The 27,447-nt window shown below is 39.6% G+C and overlaps 1 protein-coding gene across 1 annotated transcript; it reads left to right on the top strand.

The window, feature by feature from the left end:
- anpeplb (alanyl (membrane) aminopeptidase-like b) lies at positions 1 to 27,447 on the top strand. Its single transcript, XM_077595963.1, has 20 exons — positions 1 to 596; positions 4,630 to 4,772; positions 4,879 to 5,012; positions 5,577 to 5,697; positions 7,976 to 8,130; positions 9,051 to 9,164; positions 9,368 to 9,511; positions 9,644 to 9,709; positions 12,675 to 12,740; positions 12,848 to 12,987; positions 14,755 to 14,834; positions 14,921 to 15,051; positions 18,620 to 18,675; positions 18,795 to 18,942; positions 19,151 to 19,236; positions 21,514 to 21,630; positions 24,297 to 24,464; positions 24,617 to 24,757; positions 25,980 to 26,043; positions 26,842 to 27,447. Exons 1-20 carry the CDS (start codon positions 1 to 3, stop codon positions 27,019 to 27,021), a joined length of 2,850 nt encoding a protein of 949 aa, XP_077452089.1. The 3' UTR covers positions 27,022 to 27,447.

Here is a 27,447-nt window from a genome sequence, read left to right as displayed (position 1 = left end):
ATGCTGAAGAATTCGACGTCCAAGGCCATCGCCGTCGCTTTTGGCATCCTGACGCTGTCTGCACTTGGTAGCATTGTCACCATGGTGATTTTTTACGAGATTCAGTTTTCTACAATTAATATGACGTCTCGTCCTACCACTCCATCCACTACTGTTGGACCACCACCTGTCATGCGATTGCCAAGAAATCTTGTGCCGCAGAAATACAAAATATATCTTCAGCTTTACTTCTACTCCCAAATCAACAAGGAAATTAATGTTACTTCTCCCAACCAGACTATGCTTTTCATTGGTAACTCTACAGTGTATTTTCATTGTGTTGAGCCAACAAAGATCATTTACCTCCATAGCCAAGACCTGAGGGTTTTTGACCCATTTGTGAAAAATGAAACCACACAAAAGGACATTAAGATTATTGATACCAAGTATCATGAAGATGGAAGTAATTTCCTGGAGATCCAGTTGAACGATGCACTGAAGAAAGGAATTAACTACAGTCTGTTTCTGGCATTTGAGGGGGAGATATCACAAAGACTTCAAGCCTTGTATGTAAGCACGTACCATGAAGGGATGACTCATTCTGAAAATACCGAGCGGTAAGTGTGAAAAGGATTTAAATTTTTCAATGTATTTATTTATTTTGATATAACTTGAGTCATTTTGAAATAGTGGTTGTAAATGAATCATCTTTAAACCTTATTATATTTTTATTGTATTATATTTTATATTATATTTTATTTAAATAATCAATTTTAGGAAATCAAAAACAATTAATGCATGTGCTTTAGCTATTTTCATGTTCTGTTGGCTACTATACCAACAACAAACTAAGTTAACTTATGAGAAAGCCAGTTAACAACAATAGTATTGAAATGTAATGAATACATTTCAATCATAGTGTTGCACAGATGAATTTAAAAATTACAATCTGGCTCAGATAAAATTAATAGCAAAATAAGAAAAGATCTGCACAATTTTGTAAACTGAAAGACACGAAGGAATACAACACAGGATTAGAACAATAAAAATCACAATAAAAGTTATATGCTACAGGAAAAAGGGCAGCCTTCTTTGAATGCGGGGAGAATAATAAACAAAGTTGAGGCGGATAAATTATGTCATTTCAACAACTATGCCTGTCCATGCGGTGCCTGTAGGGGTCAGATAACAACACAGTCTACCTACACTATAGCCTGAAAGAATATCAGATTCTCCAGGGGCAAGTCGCACAAAGTATAAATTCTGCAAAGCACATGCTGGCTCATGCCCGTAGGTCTCATTTCTGTGGGAAATGTTCATGTCAAGCATAAACCAATTTAATGATTGGACATCAGATATAAACACGCTCAGACAGCAACACAGACTCCAACAGAAACACAGACTCCAACACTGGTATCAGTAATATGAAAAAAATAGGCAAGTGCCCATTTTCAATCTGTCACTTTCACTCCTCTTTTTCCCCTCTGAGACTGTGATCTGGCGTTTGTAGAACTAAATTAAAACTTGGACCAAGTTGTGAGTAAAACCTAGAACGACCATTTATTTAAAAAGTAGCACCAATTGTACATGTTTTCCCTTCTCTCGTATGTAATGTTAACCATTTGAATATGAAAACAACCTGCTGTTTTATTTAAACACTGAATATCACATAGTTAACCTTAATAAAAATATGAATTAAAATATGAATGAAATTTCAAATAACATCCATTAGGTGTTTTTTTTCTCGATCACTTGTTTTGTCATTTTAAAGCTGTTCAATTCCTTTATTTATCCAATCAAATTCTCGTGGTTCGTTTCATCCTTTCTGCTGTGGATTTTAATTAGTGATCATAGCCAACCCTCCCAGTCCAAAAGGGTGGAAATGTGTCACCGTTAATGGCAGCCAATACCTTAATAGTAGTCCAACAACAAAACAAGATAAAAGACAAAGAATGATTTGAAAAGCCAGCCTTTAGTACCTTGTGGTACAGAAAATGTGTAAAGAAATTGAATTGAATGGAATTGAATGCTTTTATTGTCATTATAGACGTATAATGAGATTGAAAGCTTTCACCAATTAGTGCACAAACAACAAGCAGACAAATAAATAATCAATAAATAAGAAATAAATAAATAAGTAGTCCAAGTGAGGTCAGCAGAGTGGAGCGGGCTTGTCCCGTCTGAAGTCCAGGATGAGTTCCATGGTTTTGGAAACGTTCAGTGCCAAGTTGTTGAAAGCGCACCACTCAATGAGTCTATGGATGCAACAACAAACAAACAAACACACAGATAATGAATATATAGCAATAATAAATAAATAATCACTAAATAGTAATAGATAAATAAGTGGTCAACCTAATACATAAGTAGTATAAGTCATAGTATAAGTCGTAGTAATAAGTCTTGATTATAGGTCCTAGGTGCAGAACTCGAGGTGAGTATGGCTTTTGGGAAGAAACTGTCCTTCAGTCTGTTTCTCTTGGCTATTATGGCTCTGTAGCGCCTTCCAGGGGGCAGCAGGTTGAAGTGGTGGAAGCCGGGATGCATATTGTGTTTTATAATGCTCTGTGCCCTTCTAAGGCACCGGGATTCGTAGATGCTGACATGGTAGGTAGGCGACAGTTGATGATCTTTTGGGCTGTGTTGATCACTGCCTGCAGGTTGGTGTTCAGTTGTTCCTTCCTGAGTACTCTCAGGAAATGTAGCCTCTGCTGTGCCTTCCTGACAAGTGCTGTGGTGTTTGCCGCCCAAGTGAGATCAGCAGAGAAGTGGACTCGTGCGAAATTGAAAGTCTCCACTTGCCCCACACATTCACCGTTAATATACAGGGGCGACGGAGCAGCCTTGTTCCGTCGGAAATCCAGGATGAGTTCTCTGGTTTTGGAGGCGTTCAGCGCCAAGTTGTTGCGATCGCACCACCCGCTGAGTCTAAGGACCTCTATGGCCGTCTTATTCTCCCCTGTGATCATCCCCACCACTGCGGTCGTGTGTTTAGAGTGAATAGAGTAATGGACTCAGCACGAACCCTTGGGGCGAGCCGGTGCTGAGCGTTCAGGCAGATGACAGGTGGCGACCCAGCTTTACGTGCTAGGGTCGGTTGACCAGAAAGTCCTTAATCCAGGAGCATGTGGAAAGTGGGAGCCCCAGGTTGGCCAACTTGGGGTTAAGTATGTCTGGTCTTATTGTGTTAAAGGTTGAACTGTAGCATTCTGTCATAGCTCCCTCTTTTCTCAAGGTGGCTCAGTGCAGCATGGAGGGCGGTGGTTATTGCATCTTTGGTGGGTCTATTCGGCCGAAATGCAAACTGATGCGGGTCGTGGATGAGGGGAAGACAGGCTTTGATGTGTTTAAGTACCAATTTTTCAAAGCACTTAGTGTTGATTGGTGTGAGAGTTACTGGGCGGTAGTCGCCCAGATTGTTAGCGGGTGACTTCTTGGTTACTGGGGTGATGGTGGCCAATTTCAGACTGCTGCGATGGAGGCTTGTTCTAGTGAAAAGTTGAAAATGCTTATGAAGACTGGTGCTAGTAGGCGTTCTGGTGATTGTTTATTGTGTCCATTAGTAGGGAAAGAGCGGTACTTACCTTAGCGTCCGGTGGGATGTCGACAGCAGTAATGATAACAACGGCTCTCTCTCTGGGCAGGAAGAAGGGTCTGCATCTCACCGACATGAATTCTGTGTCTGGAGAACAGTGCCAGAACCAGAACAGTGCTATTGTTACATCATCCCACATTCACATAAATACAAAGCCCACCACCTCGAACGTTCTGTCTGAACTGAGTAGCGTGCGGCCTGCTAGTTGCACGGTAGCACCAGGTATTTGTGGGTGTAGCCATGTCCCTGTGATTATTAGCATTCATGAATGTAGCGATTAGCAGCGAGCTCTAATTCCAAATCGTCCGTTTTGTTTACAATGGATCTGACGTTGGAGAAATATATGCTCAGCAGTGGAGGTTTGAATGGTTGTTTCCTGAGCTTATACAACAGGCTTTCCCGACGCCTTCTCTTTCGCCGACCAGACCCGATAACAAACCACGGGGCCACCTCTAGTGTCGCGATCTCCTCCGGTGTGAGATGTTCCTGGTGAAAGTAGATAGAAACCTTAATTCACTTTAATAAGTCTAAATGATTGTAGCTGAGCCGCCTTGTGGTGTAGAGGTTCACTCGCCTGACTGTGGTGCGGGCAGGCGTGGGCTCAATTCCCGCTGGTGGCGGTATGATTGGGAATGTGGATGGTCAAAGATGAGGTTATAGCTGAATATAAAGCTCGGTTTTGACAAACAACTTGCGACAAGAAACACAAAAGACATGAAAAGAGTGCACAAGTAGAAAGAGCCTCTGACAGCTGCTCGCGTAGGCACCGCCATCTTGAAAAAAATATTAATTATTAATCAATGATTAATTATCAAGATTTGTTGGCTGCAATCTAATTTAATTTCCTGCACACTCATTTACACTTTATGTTTTCTTGTGTCATATTCTTTCTTGGAACATCATTGGCTTCACAAACAAGATCAAATGCTTGGTGAAATCCTGTGGTGAACAGTTCTTTTGCATTTCACCTGTCCTAAAGCTCCTGTTATTAATCTTTTTAAAGTGTAAATATCTCTAAGGTACAAAGTGAAATTTCAAAACTTTTTTTGTCATAGATTTCTTGCCAGTACACATCTGCAACCAACAGACGCCAGAAGAGTGTTTCCTTGTTTCGATGAGCCGGAAATGAAAGCAGTTTTTGATGTGACTCTTATTCATAGAAAAGGAACGAGCGCACTTGGAAATGAATATCAGGCAGGTAAATAAATGGCATTGTTAGAGAATGTTATGGATCAATGTGATAAAAATGTTTAACAAACAAGGGAAAATGTACACTTTCATACAGTCTGCCTCTTTTCTTTCAGATAATTATGAATTAGATCCTGACTGGCAAGTCACTCGCTTTTACCAGACACCACAAATGTCCACGTACTTGTTTGCGTTCACAGTTTCAGAGCTCAAATCCATCGAGGTTATCCAGGACGGTTTGAAAATCAAAGTGAGTTTGCTTAAACTTTTAGTTGTTTTGTAGCAGTACCTGTTGCCTTCCTTTAGGCTCACATTTGTTTTGGAATGTGCACGTGCAGTCTTTGGTACCTTTCCTAAAGACAAAAACCCACAATAGTGGCAGAAATAACTGAAAATCAGAAAGAAGGCCATAAAATAGTTTTAAATCAATGATTACACAAAAGAAAAAGCTAACAAAAAACTTGACATAAACTATAAATAAAAATGACTGCTCCAACTTATTATTTTTTTCGCCACAATGTTGTGCCGTGATTTTTTTTTTCCTTTGTAAAAGTCACACTTTGATAATGTTTGGAATCAGCTGTTGAATGACCAGTACGCATTGCTACCCATAACGACCCACGTTCTCTTTCAACAAGGCAAACTAAAGTAACTATTTGCTTGCCTTTTGTCTTAGGTTAAGCTTTTTAATCATTGGCTTTTCTCTCTTAAATGAAAGATTACCAATAATTTTGTTCATGTGTGAAAGTTTAAGTGGCGATTAAAAACAAAACAGGACCTTAAGTGTGTTGCCCTCTCTGATTTTGTCATGCAGATATTTGCTCGGCCGGATGCAACTGATGCTGGACACACTCAATATGCAGCAGATGTTACTGGAAAGATTCTTAAATTCTACGAAGACTACTTTGGAATCGAGTACCCACTGAGGAAGCTTGGTTAGAATTCATGAGAAATATTGATAGAAGCAATTCATTGTGTGCTTAATGTACGAATGTTAATAATAATGAATTCACTTTTTATCTAGACCAGGTGGCCAAAAATTAGTCCAATTACGCCCTATGTTGCCAACCAAAATTACAGTCATAACATCCTTCAGTTACGTGACCAAACCAACAACTTGCAAGAGTTGTTGACAAAACAGGTTAATTTTGACCAAACCATCATGTCATCAACATTCAATTATGCTATTTGAGAAAATACTGTGATCCTTCTTCACTTTGCGTCTTCAACTTTCGCGGCTTCACTACATGGCGGATTTTTTTTCTGAAAAAAAAAACATCCGAAAATAGAGCTCCCTGTACGGCTAATTGAGGGTTGGACAGCGCGGAGCGCATGCGTCGGCCAGCGGTACATGGCGGCGACATCGGCCGGCAGTGAATGCCGGTGGCGAATGAGATCAGGCAGTGACAAGTTTTTTGGAAGAGGATGCCATTCTTATTCAAAAATAAACTGAATTTGCTTGGGTTCACACGGGTCACCAGAGGATCTTCATGTGTGGGGATGCTGGTGGCTGTCTTCATGGTTAAGGCAGCCTGATTCAATAAGTTTGATGGTCCTCATGCTTTAGAAAAACAAGAACAAAGCCTGTTTTGACTGATTCATTTATAACAGACAATGGTGTTTTTTAGGTGGTTTTAGAACCTGACATGTTTCGATCCCACGCATAGTCATGCGAAGACAGTTATCACTCGAATTTCACGGATAATGTAGACCAGACATGGCCGCAAGAAGACAAAAAACTTACCGTAATTTCTCGCTTATTAGCCGCCTCTGCATATAAACCGTACCCTTAAAATCGTTGAATTTTACAATTTCTCTTTTATAAGACGCCCCCTGATTTTCACCTCATAATCAAGCTTTTAATAGGGAGTACAAATGTGTTACTTTGAAGGGAAAATCTTTAGAAAAATCATCGTACGTGGTATTTCTGAGATACTGTATGAATCGAAAGGATAGTCTGCTGGACTGCACATTATTTGGGTCAATATAATATGGAAGATAATATGCCTCTCCTTGTAAATGTAAAATATCAAATTATTCAATTTGAAAAAAGAAATACTAAGTCCATCTTGACTAGAACCTGATGCTTTTTAATCACAGAAATTCCAATTTTCTTACCAGAAGTTTAAGAAGTTGTGGCGGCCATATTGCTTCTAATGTCGAAATATCTTGATTCTTTCGATGGTTCATATTACTGCAATAGTTGTCCCTTTCAAACAAGAAATAAAAAGAAAAAAACAATCCAAGTGGAAAAAGAAAGTCACGTGAGCAGTGCTGACATGGTAAACACTACGAACACGAATCAAGGCTACTCACGTCTTGCCAGTCAAAGCACGTTTAACCATGGTAAGATGGAGGTGCCCTAAGCAATGGCTGGCACAAGTGAGTTTTTTTACGTTTTATGCAAAATAAGTTTTTTTTCTTGAATTTCATTCATACACGTCAAAATAAATTTGGTTTAGCATTTTATCAGTTTATCTTTTCTCTATTTTGAAATAAATGAGCGTATCAGCCACATTGTCTTGCGTTATGGCGTTTCGTCTTTGTAACCTTACAGTTTCGTGCATGTCAAGTCTAATTTGTTTGCATATAAGCTGTACCCGTGATTCAGTCGTCATTTTTTTTAGCTACAAATATGACGTGTATGCGAGAAAATACGGTACTTCAACTAAGAACCTAGCCCTGCTGCTTGTATACTGGATGAGCAACGGGAGTAAGAACATGTTGACTGGGCGAACTCCCATTGCCCCCCAAAACTCGCACTGGTAATTTTCTTGGGAGGCATGATGATAAAAACAGAAGCAGCTGCTTTATCCATACTTGGAAAAATTCAATAAAACACTGTCAGAACTCTGTGACGACGAACGGCGGTCAAAAGTACATAAGAGAAGTTTGAAACATGGATGGTGGTTGTTGTGAGACAGCCAATGAGAGCCATAGCGTGTGAGTGTAGCGAGGTTCTAAAGAGAGAATCAATGCATCTGCGACAATATTTTCAAAATAAATAATGGATAACAAAATGTATTTACTTTTTGTGGGATTTCGTAACTTGGATCTTTTTTGTATCTGGAGGCACTCATTTGCATATAAAAAGCTTTCGTAACCTGAAAATTTCTTACCTAGTGGTATTTGTAAGTAGAGAGGTATGGCTGTGTATGTATATATATTGCTGAATACTTACTGAGTATTCATTATGCTTAATTATTATGACAGATCAAATCGCACTGCCAGATTTACCTACAACAGCAATGGAAAATTGGGGACTGATCACATATGAGGAGGGAGATTTACTGTATGAAGAGGGAGTGTCATCACTGTTGCACAAGGAAACAATCTCTTTTCTCATTGCACACGAGCTGGGACACCAGGTTAGTAAAAATCTCATTTCATCTCATTTTCTGAAACGCTTTATCCTCATTAGGGTCAGGGGGGTGCTGGAGCCCATCCCAGCTGACTCCGGGGCAGAGGTGGGGAACACCCTGAGCCGGTGGCCAGCCGATCGCAGGGCACAAGGAGACGGACAACCATGCACACTCACACCCATACCTAGGGGCAATTTAGAGTGTCCAATCAGCCTACCATGCATGGTTTTTTTGGAATGTGGGAGGAAACCGGAGTACCCGAAGGAAACCCACGCAGGCCCGGGGAGAACATGCAAACTCCACACAGGTGGACCGACCTGGACTTGAACCCAGGACCCCAGAGCTGTGAGGCCGACACGCTAACCACTCGCGCCACCAGGCCGCTCATTCCAACCAAATCTGGTTTAATCAGTTGATTGCCGTCAGGTGCTGCTGCTTTCATTAGAAAACTCATTGCTTAAACCAGGGTGACCAACTCGAGGGCCCCTATCCTGTCTGTTTTCCGTATCGCCCTCCTTTATCACACCTGAATCAAATGATCAACTTACCAGGAAGCTGTCCAGAAGCTTGATAACAATCCTGATTATTTGATATAGGTGTGTTGGTGGAGGGAGACATGGAAAACAGACTGTTTAGGGGCCCTCAATGACCAGAGTTGGGCATCTGTGAGTTATTCTGTCTGTGCCGGATTAGTTGGAAGAAAAATGTGCAACCACTGTGGCCCTTTGTAGAATAGTTTGAACACCCCTGCCGTAAACCTGTCACATTTCGCTGGCCTTCTTACAACTCTTTTTAATTCAGGTACTTTCTACCGCTAAACAAAAATGTAATGTTAAAATATTTCAATACACTAATTAATTCTTGAGTTTCCTTCTTTCTCCCAAGCAAAATGTGCTTGTAATAACTCAGTCTCCTTTTTCTTGCAGTGGTTTGGAAATCTTGTGACAATGAAATGGTGGAGTGAACTTTGGTTAAATGAAGGCTTTGCCACATACATGTCAACCTTTGCACTGGATAACGTGGAACCTACGTTTAGCGTTGTAAGTTCAGATTTACACGTCTAGTATCTGGATTGTATATAGTTGCCCAAATATTTGACAGATCAGACGTATTGGGTGTGTACTGAAAGAGTCATTTGAAAATAGGTGGGTGAGAGAAAAAAGATGAGCTTGGACAAGCTTTGCACCTCTTGTAAGTCTTGTTATTCTATAAAAGCAATTTATGGAACATACACCTTTCACAGAAAGAAATATACATCATGAATGGACTCCATACGGCACTTGAGCAGGATGCATTGGTCTCTTCACATCCTCTTAGTGTCCCAGAAATCGATGTCCAGTCCGCTTCACAGATCATTGGGATGTTTGACCCTATATCTTACTTCAAGGTACGTATGAAAGCAAAACAAGGATAACTCACATACTGTAGAATTTACATTAATTGTCATGTATTTTCTTTGCTTTATTATAATTGCACTTTGTAAATAAACACTTCTTTCTTTTTTGTGTTTTCTTGAAAGGGAGCCATGGTGTTGAGAATGCTGGCAGACGTTGTGGGGCAAAGTGATTTTGACAAAGGGATTAAAGTAAGTGTTAAAAAAAGGGACAAATTCCCTATTTTAAACAAGTATCTGTGTAGTTTCCTAATTTTTGTATGTCTTTGGAATGGTACCCTTTTCAAACACAAATAAGAAGCTAAATAGAAGTCACAAACAATGTTCCCTCTAAGCTGCGGGCGTGCGCGATTGCGCACTACTCTCGTCTTCTCTGCACACAGCAAATATGGAGCGCACCAAATAAAATCCCAATATTTTTTTTTAGCTGTGAGGCCGACGCGCGAACCACTCATCCGCCGGGCCGCCCATTCATAGATATTAATCATTACATTTTATTATTACTAAATCATTTATGTGTAGTAGACAAGCACCTGCTTATGGCCGGTGTGATACTGGTGTGTGCCCATAGCGAGCATTGATGATGTTGCTCACGCCAGTACTCAGTGTGCTCACGGAGGTTGTCTTTCTGCCCAGACAAACAAAAAATTAGAGGGAACATTGGTCACAAACCATCAAGACAGTTGAAGACAGAATTTTTTTAAAAGACGAAATAGAAAGAAGGCAAAAGTCATGTAACTTGAAATTTGAAATACTATATGGGCATTCAGAATATCCTGTGGGAAACAATTGCATTTTTAGCCATGATTTAAAGCACACTTTATAGTGTAAAGTTTACATTGTAAAAACTGGTAAACATGACGACACGTCATCAGGCGCATGTGTTACTTTATGGCAGTGCTGCTCAAATATATTTAGCAATTTTTTTTTGCAAAAACATATTTATAAAGTTCTCTAAAAAAGTGAGGCACAACTAAATCATTAAATTACTTTTATCTACTCCCCATCCTCAAGATTATTCCCCTTACAAGGCACAATGTGATAAACAACCATTCAAGTTCACATTAATACCAAAGGACAAATTTGGGTGTGTAATCATCCATTTTTTGGGATATGAGAGGAAAAAGAAGTGTCAGGAGAAAACATGAAAACTTCAAAAAGGAACGCCAAACCCCACGATTAAACCCTTCAGCACATCTGTTTCATATTTTTTATGAGAATATAGTGTAAGCCAAAATGTTCCGTGTTAAAAAAGTAAAATACACCAATCAAATCAATCCGTTAGGTTTCTGTTTGCTCCCCCCTTTCATTTTTTTCTTCCCTCAGTGACCTTTGAGTATTTTAGAATTCCTCTTGTCAAACCAATTTCACACACCCAGGAAACAATATTTCAGACCTGGTTCTGATGCTAAAAATAAGGGAAAAAAGCAAGAGGATGGACTCATGCTTTCATTTTCTGAACCGCTGATCCTCCCAAGGATCGCCGGGGTGCTGGACCCTATCCCAGCTAACTATGGGCACAAGGCGGGGGGCAGCCTGAATCGGTGACCAGTCAATCACAGGGTACAAGGACATGAATAATCATTCACGCTCACACCTAAGGGCAAGTTAGAGTTTTCAATCAACCTACTCTGCATGCTTTTGGAATGTGGGAGGAAACCGGAGTACCCAGAGAAAACCCACACAACCCATACTGAGTATCTCATCGCTCACTGATACTTCAGTTAGAACCAACAAAGCAAACTACAGAAAAACAATCCTTCATTGGACGTTTTGCAATGACAATTTTCAGTGTTCGATAAAATGACTCGGCGGTAAAATCCAAAAATATATTTAAAAAAGCTAAAATAAACATTATTTTAGATCTATAAAAACTGAATATTCAGGGCTTTTAATCCAGTTCTTTTAATTCATTTATTAAAAAAAATAATCTAAATGTTATATCTAAAACGGTCCGGCCCACGTGAAATCAAGTTGACGTTAAAGCGGCCAGCGAACCAACCCGAGTCTGACATCCTTGGTCTAAACTGACTTTTGCCAAACAGGGTCACAATTACTTTCTGTCTGCAGTAACCCTTCTCCCATACATAGAAATTGTTCTTTAGTAGCACGGCCAAGTTTATACTTCGTTGCAGGCAAATGTATTATAAAATGAAATAAAAATCCGGGCACCTGGGGAGAACTTCCAAACTCCACACAATGAGGACCCACCTGGGACTGAACCCTCAATGTGAGATGATGAGATTTATGAAGATTTATTCACAAAAACAACAAACCTTTAAATACAAAACCTGGGGAAAGTAACAAACTAATAACTAAGACAAATGAATCATACATCATAAATTTCATATGAAGAGACGTTCGTAAGCAATGTTCCCTCTAAGCTGCGCGCGTGCGCAATTGCGCACCGCTCTCGTCTTCTCTGCGCACAGCAAATCATATGGAGCGCACAAAATAAAATCCCATTTTTTTTAAAACAAATTTAGCTGTGAGGACGACACGCGAACCACTCATCCGCCGGGCCGCCCATTCATAGATATTATTTTCATAGATATCATTCATAGATATATTTACATTTTATTATTACTAAATCATTTATGTGTAGTAGACATGCACCTGCTTATGGCAGGTGTGATACTGGTGTGTGCCCATAGCGAGCAATGATGATGTTGCTCACACCGGTACTCAGTGTGCTCAGGGAGGTTGTCTTTCTGCCCAGACAAACAAAAAAATAGAGGGAACATTGTTCGTAAGTATAGGAACAACTCCACAGTGAAAGGCGTGCTAAATTTTTGGTATTCTGTTTTATTACTCTCTGCCAATGTGTTAGGTAATTACTGAGCTGCAGCAATAGCTGCAATTTATTTTGAGGGGGAAGCAAAGTTTAAGGGAGGGTTTCTGTGCAGAAGTTCAGTGCAAATGTCAGACCAGGGAGAATGCATAAAAGGCAAAGCTATGTCGAACCGAGCGTTTCAGAAGCTCTCACTGGCAGACAGGAGAAATTCAACAATTTCTCCAACATGCGTGAATGGTTCCGAAAACCACTCTGGGGTGGGGTTTTTTAAAGAGGGAATAACCACATAACATTAAAATAAACAAAATATGTCTATTTTGCATAACACAATCTATAAGCAATGTCTCTTTTTCATCCACCCAGGACTACCTCAAAGCCTTTAGTTTTGGAAACACTGACCAATATGACCTTTGGAAGTCTATACAAAAGGTATGTTGACAAAATCACACAATAAAAAATAAAAAGGTAAAAAATACCATGTTAGCAAAACGTCGCCAAAAAAATCTATAAATTACCCTGATTTTCCATGCTCTCAGGCTCATAGGCCCGACTTTGATGTAGCCAAGATGATGGAAACATGGACCAATCAAAGTGGTTATCCTGTCATTACTGTCAGTACTACAAATGGCCAAGTTACTCAACGCCACTTTCTGTTCAACAGTTCTTTGGATTCTCAGTGAGTAGTGTTTAAATTTTGGTCTTAAAAAGAAATAATCAATATGTAACTTTTAGGGTGTCATGTTGGTACACGTTCGACCGCGACCAAAAGACCGGCGACCGAAAGACCGGCGACCAATCGACCGCACACGGTCATGTTTTGTTAGATTAGGTTAGAACTTTATTTCATCCCGTATTCGGGAAAATTCTTGGTTGCAGTAGCAAGACAGACACAAGACACACAAGACATCGTAGACCTAGGTAAAAAACTAAATACCAGTGGCGGTCCGTGCATTTTTTCGTAGTGCCTTCAACGAATCAATCCAACCCCCAAAAACTATTTAATGGCTATAAAACCTCGACTGCAGCTACAGCTGCGACACATAAAAAATAATCAATAAATCAATGCACAAAAATGGGGTAAAATCCACTTCCTAGCTGCATTTATTGGTTAAATACAAATACTGGAGCTTTACAGACATTACAACCGGGCCAGGGAGGTGATTTCCCCGGAAAAAGACAGCGATGGACGTCAATGGCGAAACGGAAAAAATTGCACTAAAATGGGGTAAAATCCACTTCAGCATTTAGTGATTAAATACAGAACCGGGCCCACAATTGAAATATTATTTAGGAATATAGCCATATTTTACTCACCAAAAATCCTTTTTAACTGTACACAATATCCATCCTCCTTTCTTTCGTCCTTCTTTTCTATCGCCATCGAAGCTAATGCTGAAAGTCGAGCCTGTCCTGTCGTATTTCTGGCATAGTCCGTCTTGAAAATTGCTTTAAATCAACACAACAATATATTTGCTTGTGCAGCCCGCTCCAAATACAGTTTGGTAGCTCTGGCTAATGACTAGCCTCATAGTTGGTGAAAGCGATGACGTATTCCTCCGCCTGCGACAAGGCAATGACGTATCCGTACGCCCGCGACAATACATTGTGGTGTTGCCAACTCAAAATATGATTGGTTAAAGCAACAGTCTTATCGACGCTTGTTTAATGCAGCAGAGCCTGCAGAACTGATTGTGAAGGCTTTGAGGCAGATTTCTGACCCTGGCAACAAATAATGGCTGAAATGTGATTGGTTAAATGCTTCATTATTAAAACACACATCTGGAAGCAGTGCAACCAGGGGGGAAAGCAATGAAAGGAAGCTAACAGACAATTTGGAATTATTTAATAAGTATTGATGGACAAAATATAATATATGATTCAGATATTTCTTAGGCCAGCAGAGAAGGCCTTGAAGACCCTGACGGCCCGCCACTGCTAAATACATACCAAAATGCAATTAAAAAAAGACAGAAAAGCAGCAAAAACACAAAACAAGCAAGAGCGTCTGTTGGGGTTTTGGTGGAGGTGTGTGAATGTGCGTGTGTGTTTTCCTTGCGTGTGCTAGCTGGGTGATTGTGTGTGTTTTTCCCCCTTGTGTCCCTCCTGTATTTAAGCATGAGTCTCTTGTTGCATCGTGTGGGAGTATTACCTTGTGTACCTTGTGTTTCGTTTGGTCGCCTTCACGTAAGTCATTTGTTTGCCTGTTCGTCAGTGTGCGTCTCCTCCCAGCTTAGTTCCCATTTTGTCCCTGTGTTATTTTTCTATGATTATTTTGTAATTAAAATGCTAAATTGTGGACCAGTATACCAGTATGATCAACCTGTGCAATATTATCTTTGTATAGACTGAATGTTCAATACTCAATATGCTTTTGGGTGCTGCACTTTACTATAACTTATGAAGTGAGAACAACGTTATCTAATGTCTATTTTTGGTTGGTCAGTTTTATGTGGCATATCCCAATCCAAGTGATGTCAAATAAAACAGGAACTTCACTCACCTGGTTAAGAATCAAAACCTCATGTAAGATCAACTTGTCACATATTTTAACAAACCATCTTGCTTTCTTTGCAAATGCATCAACTTAAACAATGTTTCTTTTAACACAGCAATGCCACCATTCGTTTCTCAGCAAGGAGAGTGGATCCTTGCAAATGTCAATTGTACTGGATATTACCGTGTCAATTACGACTTGGAGAACTGGCAACGACTTCTCGTGCAGTTGAACTCTAACCCAGATGTGAGTAAGAAGCCAATTGGGGAAATAATAAGAACCACACATGGGATTTATATTTTATCATTCGAATTGGAAATGATGAGTATACATGGGACACAAGATCTATAGGTACATGGAGCATGGTCAATAAAATGCCCAACAACATAAATGCTTGGTATGTTTACACGTCAACTGAAAATCAATACCTAAAGGTCCATTTGAACTCGGATGACTAGCATTGAATAATCATCATCATTTCAGTGCCCTGAATGGACAAAGTGATTGGAAATTAGATACTTATGTAAAGTAGTAATAACAATGGGAAAGTTGTTGATCTTTCTTAATTTCAGCACTGTAAGTGGTAATACTAGGAGTCCAGAATTATTTGGCAAGTTTTATTTTTGAGGATTTTTTTTATTGAACAACAACTATGTTCTTAATGAACCCAAAATAATTAATATCAAAGCTGAATGTTTTTGGCGGTTGGAGTGGGGATTTTTCTGTTTTAGCTATTTTAGGATGATATCTGTGTGTGCTGGTAACTATTACTGTCCATATTTATTAGGCAACTTAACAAAAAACAAATATGTACCCATTTTAATTATTTGTTTTCACCAGGTAAACCAATACAACAGCTCAACATTCAAAAATATATATTTCTGACATTCAAAAACACACCAGTGACCCAGTCTTGATATTCAAGCATGTGTTTTGTTCAGTGGCCTTTTTTACCTTGACCATGTTTCTGAGTAATGCACACTGTGGTCTTGGCCCTTCCAATGATGTTGCAGGGGGTTAGGGATGTTGAAATATGGCAAAACTGGTGGCAAATGCCATCTTGGCAGCTGTACGCTTGACTTTTCTCTTTTCACAGGCAGTTATTTTGTGCCTTGGTTCTTCCACACGCTTCTTCAGACCCTGTTGAGTATTTTGAATGAAACATTGGATTTTTCAATCATTACGCTTCAAAACCTTGAATTTTTACATGTACGTTTTGACGTAATTATTTTTGAATTTGGAGCCTTCCAAGTCTCTTATTTGACCCATTTTGCCAAAGGAAAAGAAGTTGCCTAATAATTATGATATAAGATATTGATGTCATTAGACCACACCCCTTCTCATGACAGAGATGCACATTTCCTGTTAATTGGCAGTGGGCTTTCGAGCCTATAGACACTATAGGCTCGAAAGCCTCTATAGCAGGTGTCTCAAACCGATTTTGCCGAGGGCCGCAGTGGGTCCTGGTTTTTGTTCCAACCGATCCAGTGCTGACATTTTAACCAATCAGGTGTCTTCTAAAATAATTAGCACCTGGCTGCAATCAACTGATGAACTGATCACACTTGCAAAAGGTATCATCCCTGTCCCCAAAAAGCCAACCATTGGCAGCATGAATGATTATAGGCCTGTTGCCCTCACACCTGTGATCATGAAGTGCTTTGAAAAGTTGGTAGCCCGCCATATCAGGAATACAATCTCTCCCTCAATTGACCCTCACCAGTTTGCTTATAGAGCAAACAGGTCCACTGATGATGCTATTGCCATTGCTCTTCATACAGCACTGAGCCACCTGGAACACTCTGGGAACTACGTGAGGATGCTCTTCATTGACTATAGCTCAGCCTTCAACACCATAAAACCGGACATTCTGACTGACAAACTCTCCCACCTTGGACTATCCTCTTCAATCTGCTGCTGGATAAAGAACTTCTTGACCAACCGACCACAGACTGTTAGACTTGGTCCCCACCTCTCTTCCTCCATTACACTAAGCACTGGCTCCCCTCAAGGCTGTGTACTGAGTCCTCTTCTGTACTCCCTGTACACATACGACTGTACACCCACCCACCAGTCTAACGCCATCATCAAATTCGCTGACGACACCACTGTGGTCGGACTCATCTCAGGAGGGGATGAGTCGGCTTACAGAGATGAGGTCAACAATTTGTCTTCGTGGTGCTCGGTGAACAATCTCACACTGAACACCACGAAAACTAAAGAAATAATCCTGGACTTTCGCAAACACGGCACAGATCTGGCCCCACTCCTCATAAATGGAGTATGTGTAGACAGGGTCCAGTCCTTTAGATTCCTGGGGGTCCACGTCACGGATAAGCTCTCATGGTCTACAAACATCACGGCAGTGGTGAAGAAGGCTCAGAAACGACTCCATTTCCTCAGGGTACTTAGGAAGAACAACTTGGGCACCAAGCTTCTGATAACCTTCTATAGAACCACTGTAGAGAGCATCCTGGCGTACGGCATCACAGTGTGGTACGCTGGAAGCACGGCGGCAGACAAAAAGGCCATGCAGAAAGTGATTAACACTGCCCAGAGGATTGTCGGCTGCTCTCTGCCCTCACTGGAAGACATTGCCAGCCCTCGTTACCTCAGCAGAGCCAAGAACATCATAGGGGACCCTTACCACCCTGGTCACAATCTGTTCCAGCTGCTGCCCTCTGGCAGACGCTATAGGTCCCACAAAGCACGGACAAATAGGCTTAAGGACAGTTTTTTCCCCACATCCATCAGAAATCTAAACTCGCGGTAACATAACACACATTCCCTTCTGCGGTAATATGAATAGATGTTTGGGTGGTGATCTGCCTCCTACTAGCTGACAGAAGGTCAGAAGTAAGGTAAGTGGAAGACAGTGAGAGGTAAGCGAGAGGTAAGCGACCTGTATCCACAACAGCAGAATGCCAAATTACAAGTCCGTAACTTACACTTATTTAGGTCTTTTGCCGAGTAAACGTAGCTTATGGAGAAGCACCATCAATTTCGTCACACGCAGTTTCTGCGTGTGATGACAAGTAGGCTTTTTGTGTTGTGATAATGACGACAGGGCCTATGTCCGATTATATTATATTATATATGAAAACCTGCACCCACTGCGGCCCTTTGAGGACCGGTTTGAGACCACTGCTCTATAGTATAGAGCTTTGAGTAAGACAATGTGCATAAAGAGGATGATGTGATTCAAATACTCAGTCCCCCAATAATTCTGCACTCCCTGTATGGCAAAGTTGTTATGTATGGCTTGTTGTTATGTAGTTAATGTTAGAACACTACATAATAGAAATTAAATGTTTGGTATACAGTAATACCTCGCTATTTTGCGCTTCAACTTTCACGGCTTCAATACATCGGATTTCTTTCTGGGGAATTTTTTTTTTTATTAAAAAAATATTTTTCATTAAAATGTGAAAATCTACGTTGAAACTCACAAGCGGAAGCAACTCCCCTGTCTTCCGCTTGCTACTAGGACTCAGCACTGAAAAAACCCAAAATATATATATTTTTTAAGTTCAGAAAAATGTGAAAATCCATGCTGAAACTCGTAACCAGAAGCCATTCTTGCTACTAGGACTCAGCACTGAAGAAAAAAAAAATATTATTATTATTATTTTTTTTAATAGGGTTGACCCTACTTCGCGGTTTTTCGATTATCGCGGCCATGTCTGGTCCACATTAATCGAGATATTACTGTATTACCGTCAATGGCAGCCAATGAGTTAAAATGGCAACCATTTAAAACTGAAATGAAATTACAATGTTTTAAACATGTCTTATCTTGTATTTTGCTGTCTAGCGCATTCCAGTGATGAACAGAGGGCAGCTGATTGATGACGCGTTTAATTTGGCAAGGTATTACTAGTGCTATTATCGTCTTATGACCACATAATCAGAGTACTTGTGTGTATAACTGGAAAGCAGTGGTTTATTTTCTGAAATATATTGTCTCACTTTGCTTTACTTTCTTTTAGAGCCAAAATGGTTGATGTGACTCTGGCTCTTAATACTACACTTTTCCTTGATCGCGAAAGAGCTTACATACCCTGGGAGTCTGCAGTTCGAAATCTTGAGTACTTCATCCTAATGTTTGACCGCTCTGAGGTCTATGGATCGATGCAGGCAGGTTTAATTAATAGAATTTTAATTGCATATATAATACATCATTGTAATTTTAGAATTTCTATTGACTTTTAAATCATTATTTTTTACCTGGAAAATAAAAATCTGCTGGTTATAAAATCAGAGTATGTGTCAAATGTAAGATGTGTGTTGAGAGATTTTGCATAAAGGATGCATGAATTGTATGAAAGTGTTTTTCTTCCCTCAGACCTATCTTCGGAATCAAGTGAAAAACTTGTACATGTCCTTCAGCAACTTTACGTACAACCCTGAAGTTCTGGACCATTCCTCACAGTAAGGAAAAAATGTTTCCAATTCCCTAAAGTTGTATTTTTATCTGTTTGATGTAGTGTATATATAGTAGTAGATTTTTTTATGCTAATAAGTAGCTCTTTAATTATTTATTTATTTTTATCCACACATACAAAGGTAAACAAAAGTTATGTCATTCGTACATCCCAGCGCATACTATTTGTAGACAAACATTTACTAATTAATGGGCAATTTAGAACTTATAAATAATCTAACAAACGAGAAAAACAACGGTACTGGGGAAAAAAACAAATCAAACAGACTGAGCAGGCAGGACCAATTTTGGGTATGGCAACTGGCAACTACATAGGATTTGGAATGAGGCATGACACCTCTCCTTGCACAGGAGAAACCCAGAATGGATTCAAGTGCTTGTGGCAGATGTAATGGACAGGGTTATTCCTCTAAGTCTCTCCTCTTTATCAGATCCAAGAAGAGGTGCCCGGCTTCGCCGGTCCCACCTGCTTGTTTAAAACCAAAAGACAGTTGTTGAGCTATATAAAAATTCTCTTTTGAAAAATGAGTTATTGAGAAATGAAAATTTCAGTCACACGCATACTACAGCAAAAATTTGTATACTATTATGTACAGGCATGATACAGAAGAAGTTCAGCGCTTCAAATCAATCAAGCAAAATGTACAGATATGATATGAGAAGCAATTCAGCAGTTCAGTAGGATACCAAAACAAAGTAGCACACAATATCAGTTTGAGGAATATGTAGAAATAGAATTCTCTTTCATGGGGATCCTAAAAAGTGAAAGAAAACATGAATATTCTGGAAAGAGCTAAGGTTAAACTAAAGTTTACTTACCAAACACCAAGACAGCACCACCCACACTGTCAGCCCAACCCCATTGGAAACAATAACCACCAACACAAATTAGCATAATCAACCAAGCAGCAGCAACACTTTAGATGCACATTTACCATCATTTGATTGTGTTAACGACGACCATCAACTCGCACACGTAACTCTGCATCCATGCCCTGTTTACAAAGCACAGGAGGCCCAAAGACAGCTATACCTCAAAATGCAAACAAATCAGGGCCAATCTTGGCTATATATGAAGCCCACACGAGAGCACGTACATATCTACCATAAGGCGTAATAGTTGACATGGAAAGAGAATAGTTTTCCCGCACCTGGAAACTCGCCGACCAATCAGCCACGCGGTGCATTTAGGGACATCATGTAAAAACAATGATCCATACAGCTACTCTGCTTTCTGCTTTAATAAATACAAAGCTTGAGTTTACACACTTAGAGAAGGTGAAGAAATTCAATCGTCTATTAGGATCCGACAGCCATTTCAGGCCACAAGAAAAAGTTTAAACTCTCTACTATGCACGGTTTGGACAAACATAGCGTAGGTCTCTTAACGTATCCATCCATCCATAAATCACGCTTTCTAAGGATTATAGATAATGCAAAATCTATCGGGTGCAAAACTTTCCATTTTAACACGCCAATGAATTTGTGTTTTGAGTCATGCTGCAGAGTTTCTTTAAATTGGCGGACGGAAGGTTTCTGAGTTTCTGCTTTACTGTCATCCTTCACCACGTTGTGTCTTCAACCACATGGCATCAGTTTATTGAGTATCCAAATCAAAAAAGGTTCATGAAAATGTCAAAATTCCCGCTGAAACTTGTAAACGGAAGACAGAGGATGAAAAATGGCGAAAGTTAGGGCCCCGCTTTTTCCTCAGTGCTGAATTGAGTGGCACTCAGTGCTGAAGAAAAAACAATATTACACCCAAGAAGAATTACATGTGAAATATTATAAAAGGCCGAGAAGGGCGACGTCTTGCCTTTTTTACGCCAAGCGAGTGGTAACCACTCGGAATAGAAAAATGAAACAGCAGTACGCCGTAGATCACGGTTTTTCGATTATCGTGGCCATGTCTGGTCCACATTATCCACATAATTTGAGGGATTACTGTACTTTTGGTGCACCGACTGCATTCACACATAATGACAAAAGCACAAAAGAAAGATTTAATAAATGAAAAGTTTTAGAGTCATCAACATTTGGTTCGCACAAAAGCTTTAAAACTCTTCTCTGTTCTCAGTCTAAATGATCGGACATTACCGTCTTTAGTAGATTTGTTTTTACTCCTGCTGTAATCTCATTTTCTTCCTTAAACTATGCACGTTAAAGATATACATACTAAGCTCTACAACATACAAATTAGTAGTATAACAAACTCGATTCACTGACCACCAAACTAAATAAATAACAATGGATTTCATTTCAAGGCAAAACCAGATTACAGCCATAAACCTGGCTTGTTCCAATGAACTCCCAGAATGCACAGAAATGGTGAAAAGGATGTTTGACAACTGGATGAACAGCGACAAAAATAACACAGAGAGGTATGGACTCACCTGGCTCAGTAAAATGTACTAAAAAACATGTATTGGTAACTGTCTTTGGCAACTAGCAAAACCCGAAAACTACACCTAAAGTGAAAGTAAAAGTAATACAAATTTTTGTGGTCAATTCTTGATTTGAAAAACTTAACGTCATGTGTGATGCCACACATAAATTTTCATCTGACCTAAAACCTTTGAGGCATATTTTCTTGAAATCCATGGAGTAAAAAAAGTTGGGCTACTATATGCATTGTGAATACAAAGTGAATGCAATGTCATGCCAAATTTCACTATTTCATTCAGAATGGAACATAATGACTGGTCCAAATTCTAAGATGATTCTAAGATAATATACAATTTTCAGGGTAAAAATATGTTTATTTTAATTTCCATGGTGTTAATAAATCTAGAAACAACTTCACAAGGCCATTATCCCCACTGTGAGAGATCACGACTTCATCTTACAACAACAAAAAATTGGGGATCGAGGAGAAAGGTTTTGAAATGTTACACACTGGAATGCTGGCCCATTCTTCTCTAATGTAGGATTCTAACAGTTCAACTGTCTAAGGCCTACTTTGTTGCACCTTCTTCTTCATTAGCGCCAAATGTTCTCTTTAGGCGAAAGATCTGGGCTGAAGGGTGACCGTTTCAATATGGTTTAATTTTCCTACGTAGCCATGATGTTGAAATCAATGGTCCGTCGTTGTTAAGTTAATAAAAAAAGAAATGTATTCTCGGAAAGAGGCGACATATGCAGGGGAACATAAATTGTTATAAGAGCACAAATATACGTTTCTGCATTTGACGTTGCCTTGCTAGATGGGCAACCCACTTTTATTTTCAATTTCATGTTGTCAAAGAAAATCTTAAAAATAAGTTGGAACAGGTAGCACAAAGATATTCTCTCATCTCATCTCATTTTCTGAACCGCTTTATCCTCATTAGGGTCGCGGGGGTGCCTGAACCTATCCCAGCTGACTCCGGGCCAGAGGCGGGGGAAACCCTGAATCGGTGGCCAGCCGATCGCAGGGCACAAGGAGACGGACAACCATGCACACTCACACCCATTCCTAGGGGCAATTTAGAGTGTCCAATCAGCCTACCATGCATGTTTTTGGAATGTGGGAGGAAACCGGAGTACCCGGAGGAAACCCATCCAGGCCCAGGAAGAACATGCAAGCTCCACACAGGTGGACCGACCTGGATTTGAACCCAGGACCCCAGAGCTGTGAGGCCGACACGCTAACCACTCGCTCCACCGGTCCTCCCAACACAAAGATATTGGAAAAGTCAATTGCTTAATTTGGGTGGCCCAGTGGCACTAGTGGTTAGTGTGTCAGCCTCATAACTCTGGGGTCCTGGGTTCAAATCCATGCCATGTCCTTCTGTGTGTATGTATGTTCTCCAGTACCCGGACATTTCGTCGACAGACAATTCGTCTCCGGACACTTTGTCGCCAGACAATTCGCCTAACCTTAACCACTACTAAAGAAGACAAAGGAAATTCACATATTCTTTATTAAAGAAAATAAAACAGCAAAAACTCGCTCAACAACACAAACACATTAACATTTGGGCGTGTGCATGTACTAAATGTGCTCGTCTCTAAACACACTATGCACGAAACGGTTCCTACGTTGAGCTCTCCACGTTTGGAAAGACCCCAAAAAGAATCAACGTGAAATTTACAGATGGGAGTTTTTATTTTTCTTTATTAAAGAAAATAAAACAGCAAAAACTCGCTCGACAACACAAACACATTAACATTTGGGCGTGTGCAAGTACTAAATTGGATTGGATAACTTTATTCATCCCATATTCGGGAAATTGCATTGTGACAGTAGCAAGAAAAGGCATAGTTATAAGTTAGACAGTACAGTCGCAAAGGCCGCACAATAACAAAGCAAATGTGCTCGTCTCTAAGAATTAACGTGACATCTGAGTTGTTATGTCACGTTGATTCTTTTTGGGGTCTTTCCAAACGTGGAGCACTCAACGTAGGAACCGTTTCGTGCGTAGTGTGTTTAGAGACGAGCACATTTAGTACTTGCACACGCCCAAATGTTAACGTGTTTGTATTGTCGAGCGAGTTTTTGCTATTTTATTTTCTTTAATAAAGAATATGTGAATTTCCTTTGTCTTCTTTTAAATATTTTTTTTAATAAAATAATGTTATTTATTGCCTTTTATTTTAAAAACAATCGTTCGCTAGTCCGGCGACAAATTGTCCGTCGACGAAATGTCCGGCGACGATATGTCTGTTCGACAAACTGTCCGGCAACGAAGCATCCGTTCGACGAACCGGCCGGGGACTAAGCGTCCGGCGACGAAGTGTCCGTCGATGAAATGTCCTGTCACGATGTTCTCCACGGGCCTGCGTGGGTTTCCTCCAGGTGCTCCAGTTTCCTCATACATTCCAAAAACATTCATAGTAGGCTGTTTGGACACTAAATTGCCCCTAGGTATGGGTGTGAGTGTGCATGGTTGTCCGGCTCCTTGTGCCCTGCGATCGGCTTGCCACCGATTCAGGGTGTCCCCTGCCTCTGGCCTAGAGTCAGCTGGGATAGGCCCCAGCACACCCCCATGACCCTAATGAGGGTGAAGCAGAAAATGAGATGAGAATTGCTTAAATTAATGTTTTCTGTTTTCTGTGTGTGACTCAGTATTCACCAAAACTTACGGTCAGTCATTTATTGCCAAGCTGTGGCTGCTGGAGGGGAAAATGAATGGGAGTTTGCTTGGAAGAAGTTCCTGGAGACCACTAAAATCTCAGAGAAAGATCAGCTTCGAAAAGCGCTGTCATGCACCAAAAAGATCTGGCTTCTGAGCAGGTGACGTTAGCAATCACGTTCAATCCTTCCAATGCGTCATACTAAAATTTATAATAGGTTTTATGACACATTTTATTTTGTTATTATCAAACTTTATGATCAGGGAAATTCCAGACTACAAGACTAAGTAAAGAGTCTTGGTTATCTTGCAGATACCTGGAGTACACTTTGGACCCTAAGAAGATACGACTAATGGATGTTACTTCTACAATTAATTACATTGCCACAAATGTGGTGGGGCATGGAATGGCCTGGGATTTCATCAGAGCACACTGGGACTACGTTAGTCAGGGGTTGGTCTTGTTTTGCACTTAAATACGTCTTTGTTGTCATGATGACTATTTGCAATAATGTTGGACCACAATACACATACATGCAAAGAAAATGAGTTTTAAAGTCGAAATTTGGAGATATCTTAATAAATAAACTATTTGTAAGCTTTGCAACTTAAGATCAGGGTTTTGTTGATCAATATTAACATTCAAAGGAATGAAAAAAAAACCCAAAGAAACAAGAAAAAAGGAAGTACTGCATTTGGTCATTTATCTACTGTAATCAGTTGAATTATCTAAAAACTATTAAGGTCGTAACAGTCAAATGTAATTTTGTAGTTGACTGAGCGATAATCTTTGAACTTTATTAGATTGTATAACTTTATTCATCCCGTATTCGGGAAATTTCCTTGTCACAGTAACAAGAGGGTGAGAATGCAGATACAGGAAAAGACATTTTAGACATAGATAGGTAATAAATAAGTTAATTAATAAATACATAAATTATATACATATATAAATAAATAAATAAGCGTGTTGCTGAAATATATATATATATATATACATACATATATAAATATACATATACATATTAAGATCCATACCACTAATTGAATAGGGCGTAATATTTCTTAGTTTGTCTGTAGTAGCATCAAACATTTACAAACATACAGTACATGACTAAAATGTCTATATAATCATTATATAATGATGTTTTTAAATACATTAGGGTTTACAGTGTGGGCACACAGCAGAAAATTTCCACAACAACAGTATTTCGGAGACTAAAAAAACCAAACCAAAACAAAAAAGAAGACCCTTATGGCCTTCAAATTAAGTCGTTGATATGACATGTTCGGTGATTCGTCTATTGCTCCATATGGCAACATGAGGCAAGGTAGTCTTGCCAATTTGCCTGTTACTTGGTTGTATTTGGTACCAAAGTGAGCAATTCTTTGGATAAACATGGAACATAAAGATTACTATCCTTTCAATTTGCTTTTTTAAACTAGTTGTCATAATAAAGTACAAACGTAATCAATTGTAATCAGTGCTTATCTTCAGATACTTCTCATAAAGGCTTCAATGTTTGTTGTTAACAGGAACTGCTGCTGATTCATGTCTGTATGTAATGTGATCTCAATGACGATAGTTTTTTATGTTAAGTGTTCCAATTTGCAATACAAATCTTTTCAATTATAAAACAATGCTGTTTCTAATACATTGCTATTTTCTCTCACAGGGATGGAATCCAACTGATAGAGACAGTGACTAGGAGGTTTTCGACGCAGTTCGAATTGGAGGAGGTAAATTATCCTTAACTGTGATGTCATAACAAAGATAACACATAGATACACCTAAGATGAGTCACTGGATTCATCACCGTCCTCAACTTTCTATCCACTTCTTAGAGCTAGAAGGCCGTTTTTTAAATTAAAAAAATGAATGCTCAATACTGAATGCTGTGACGAACTAAAAATCAGACATGTTATTCAGTTTGTTCTAAGAAAAACAAACAAAAAACAATCACAATACTAATTTATTGTTCCGTGTTTTATCGGGCGCGAGGAGATGGACAACCATTCACGCTCACACTCATGCCTAAGGGCAATTTAGAGTGTTCAATCACCCTGCCATGCATGTTTATGGACTGTGGGAAGAAACCGGAGTACCCAGAGAAAACCCCTGCAAGCCCCGGGAGATCATGCAAATTCCACACAGGTGGCCCGACCTGGGATCGAACTCTGAACCCCAGAACTGTGAGGCGGACATACTAACCACTTCGTCGAAGGGCCGCCCAATTATTAATCTAAATATCAAAATCCAAATACAATATTCATTTCGGTGACGCGAAACATATCTGCAAAGAATATAGGTACATATTCTTGTGTGGTTAGACTGATCCCAAATTTAATTATTTGACATAAATATCCAAGACAGTTAGTGAGAAATTGATTGACTTTTCGGCTTGTTAAAATATATCTAACAAACAGAATAGCATGTGATTCTAGAGGCTGTTCAATGTTTGATTTGAGCTCTTGCGCCAATTTTGGGTTGCGTTAACAATTCTTTTATATAAAAATTCTACCTGTGAATTTCTGCAGTTGGAGACATTTGCTGCAAACTATCATCTTGGTGCTGCTTCTTGGGCTGTGGAACAGGCCATAGAGCAAGTCAAAGTCAACATCCAGTGGGTCCACGAGAACAAGAAGGCAGTTTGGACGTGGTTTCAATCAAGAGACGAGAAGTTAGAGTTTTTTTCCTATGATGCAGGCTGGATTTAAAACCCTTCCTCCACTACTTATTCCAAAATCTTGACCAACTCTGAACACAATCCAACAAAATGACTAAAAACTGGCTGGTGCACTTTTCATAAACCAGATACCTGAGATCACTACAGAATGTAAATAAATATAACTGATGATTATAGTAAAAAAATAAATATGTTCTGTAGATATTAATTTATATATTGTGTTTTTTTCCAATTCAAGTAGACTAGATGGATAGTATTAATGACCTAGCCCAGTTTCCAGGCATAAGATTTGATTTTGACACAAAGCACAGAAGAGTCAGTAGTGTTGGGACTCGTGATGCAAGTTGATAGAGAAAAAAACTGTTCCATTCAAATCTGTTTAACCACTATGAGGCTTTGTGTAGTCCTGTGAAAGCCTTGCCTGTGTATAACATAATTAAAGTGAATATTTTCCAAA

This window comes from Stigmatopora argus, chromosome 3 (assembly GCF_051989625.1).
Source record: "Stigmatopora argus isolate UIUO_Sarg chromosome 3, RoL_Sarg_1.0, whole genome shotgun sequence".
In the NCBI taxonomy this organism is placed as follows: domain Eukaryota; kingdom Metazoa; phylum Chordata; class Actinopteri; order Syngnathiformes; family Syngnathidae; genus Stigmatopora; species Stigmatopora argus.
This window is presented reverse-complemented; position numbering and strand designations above follow the sequence as displayed.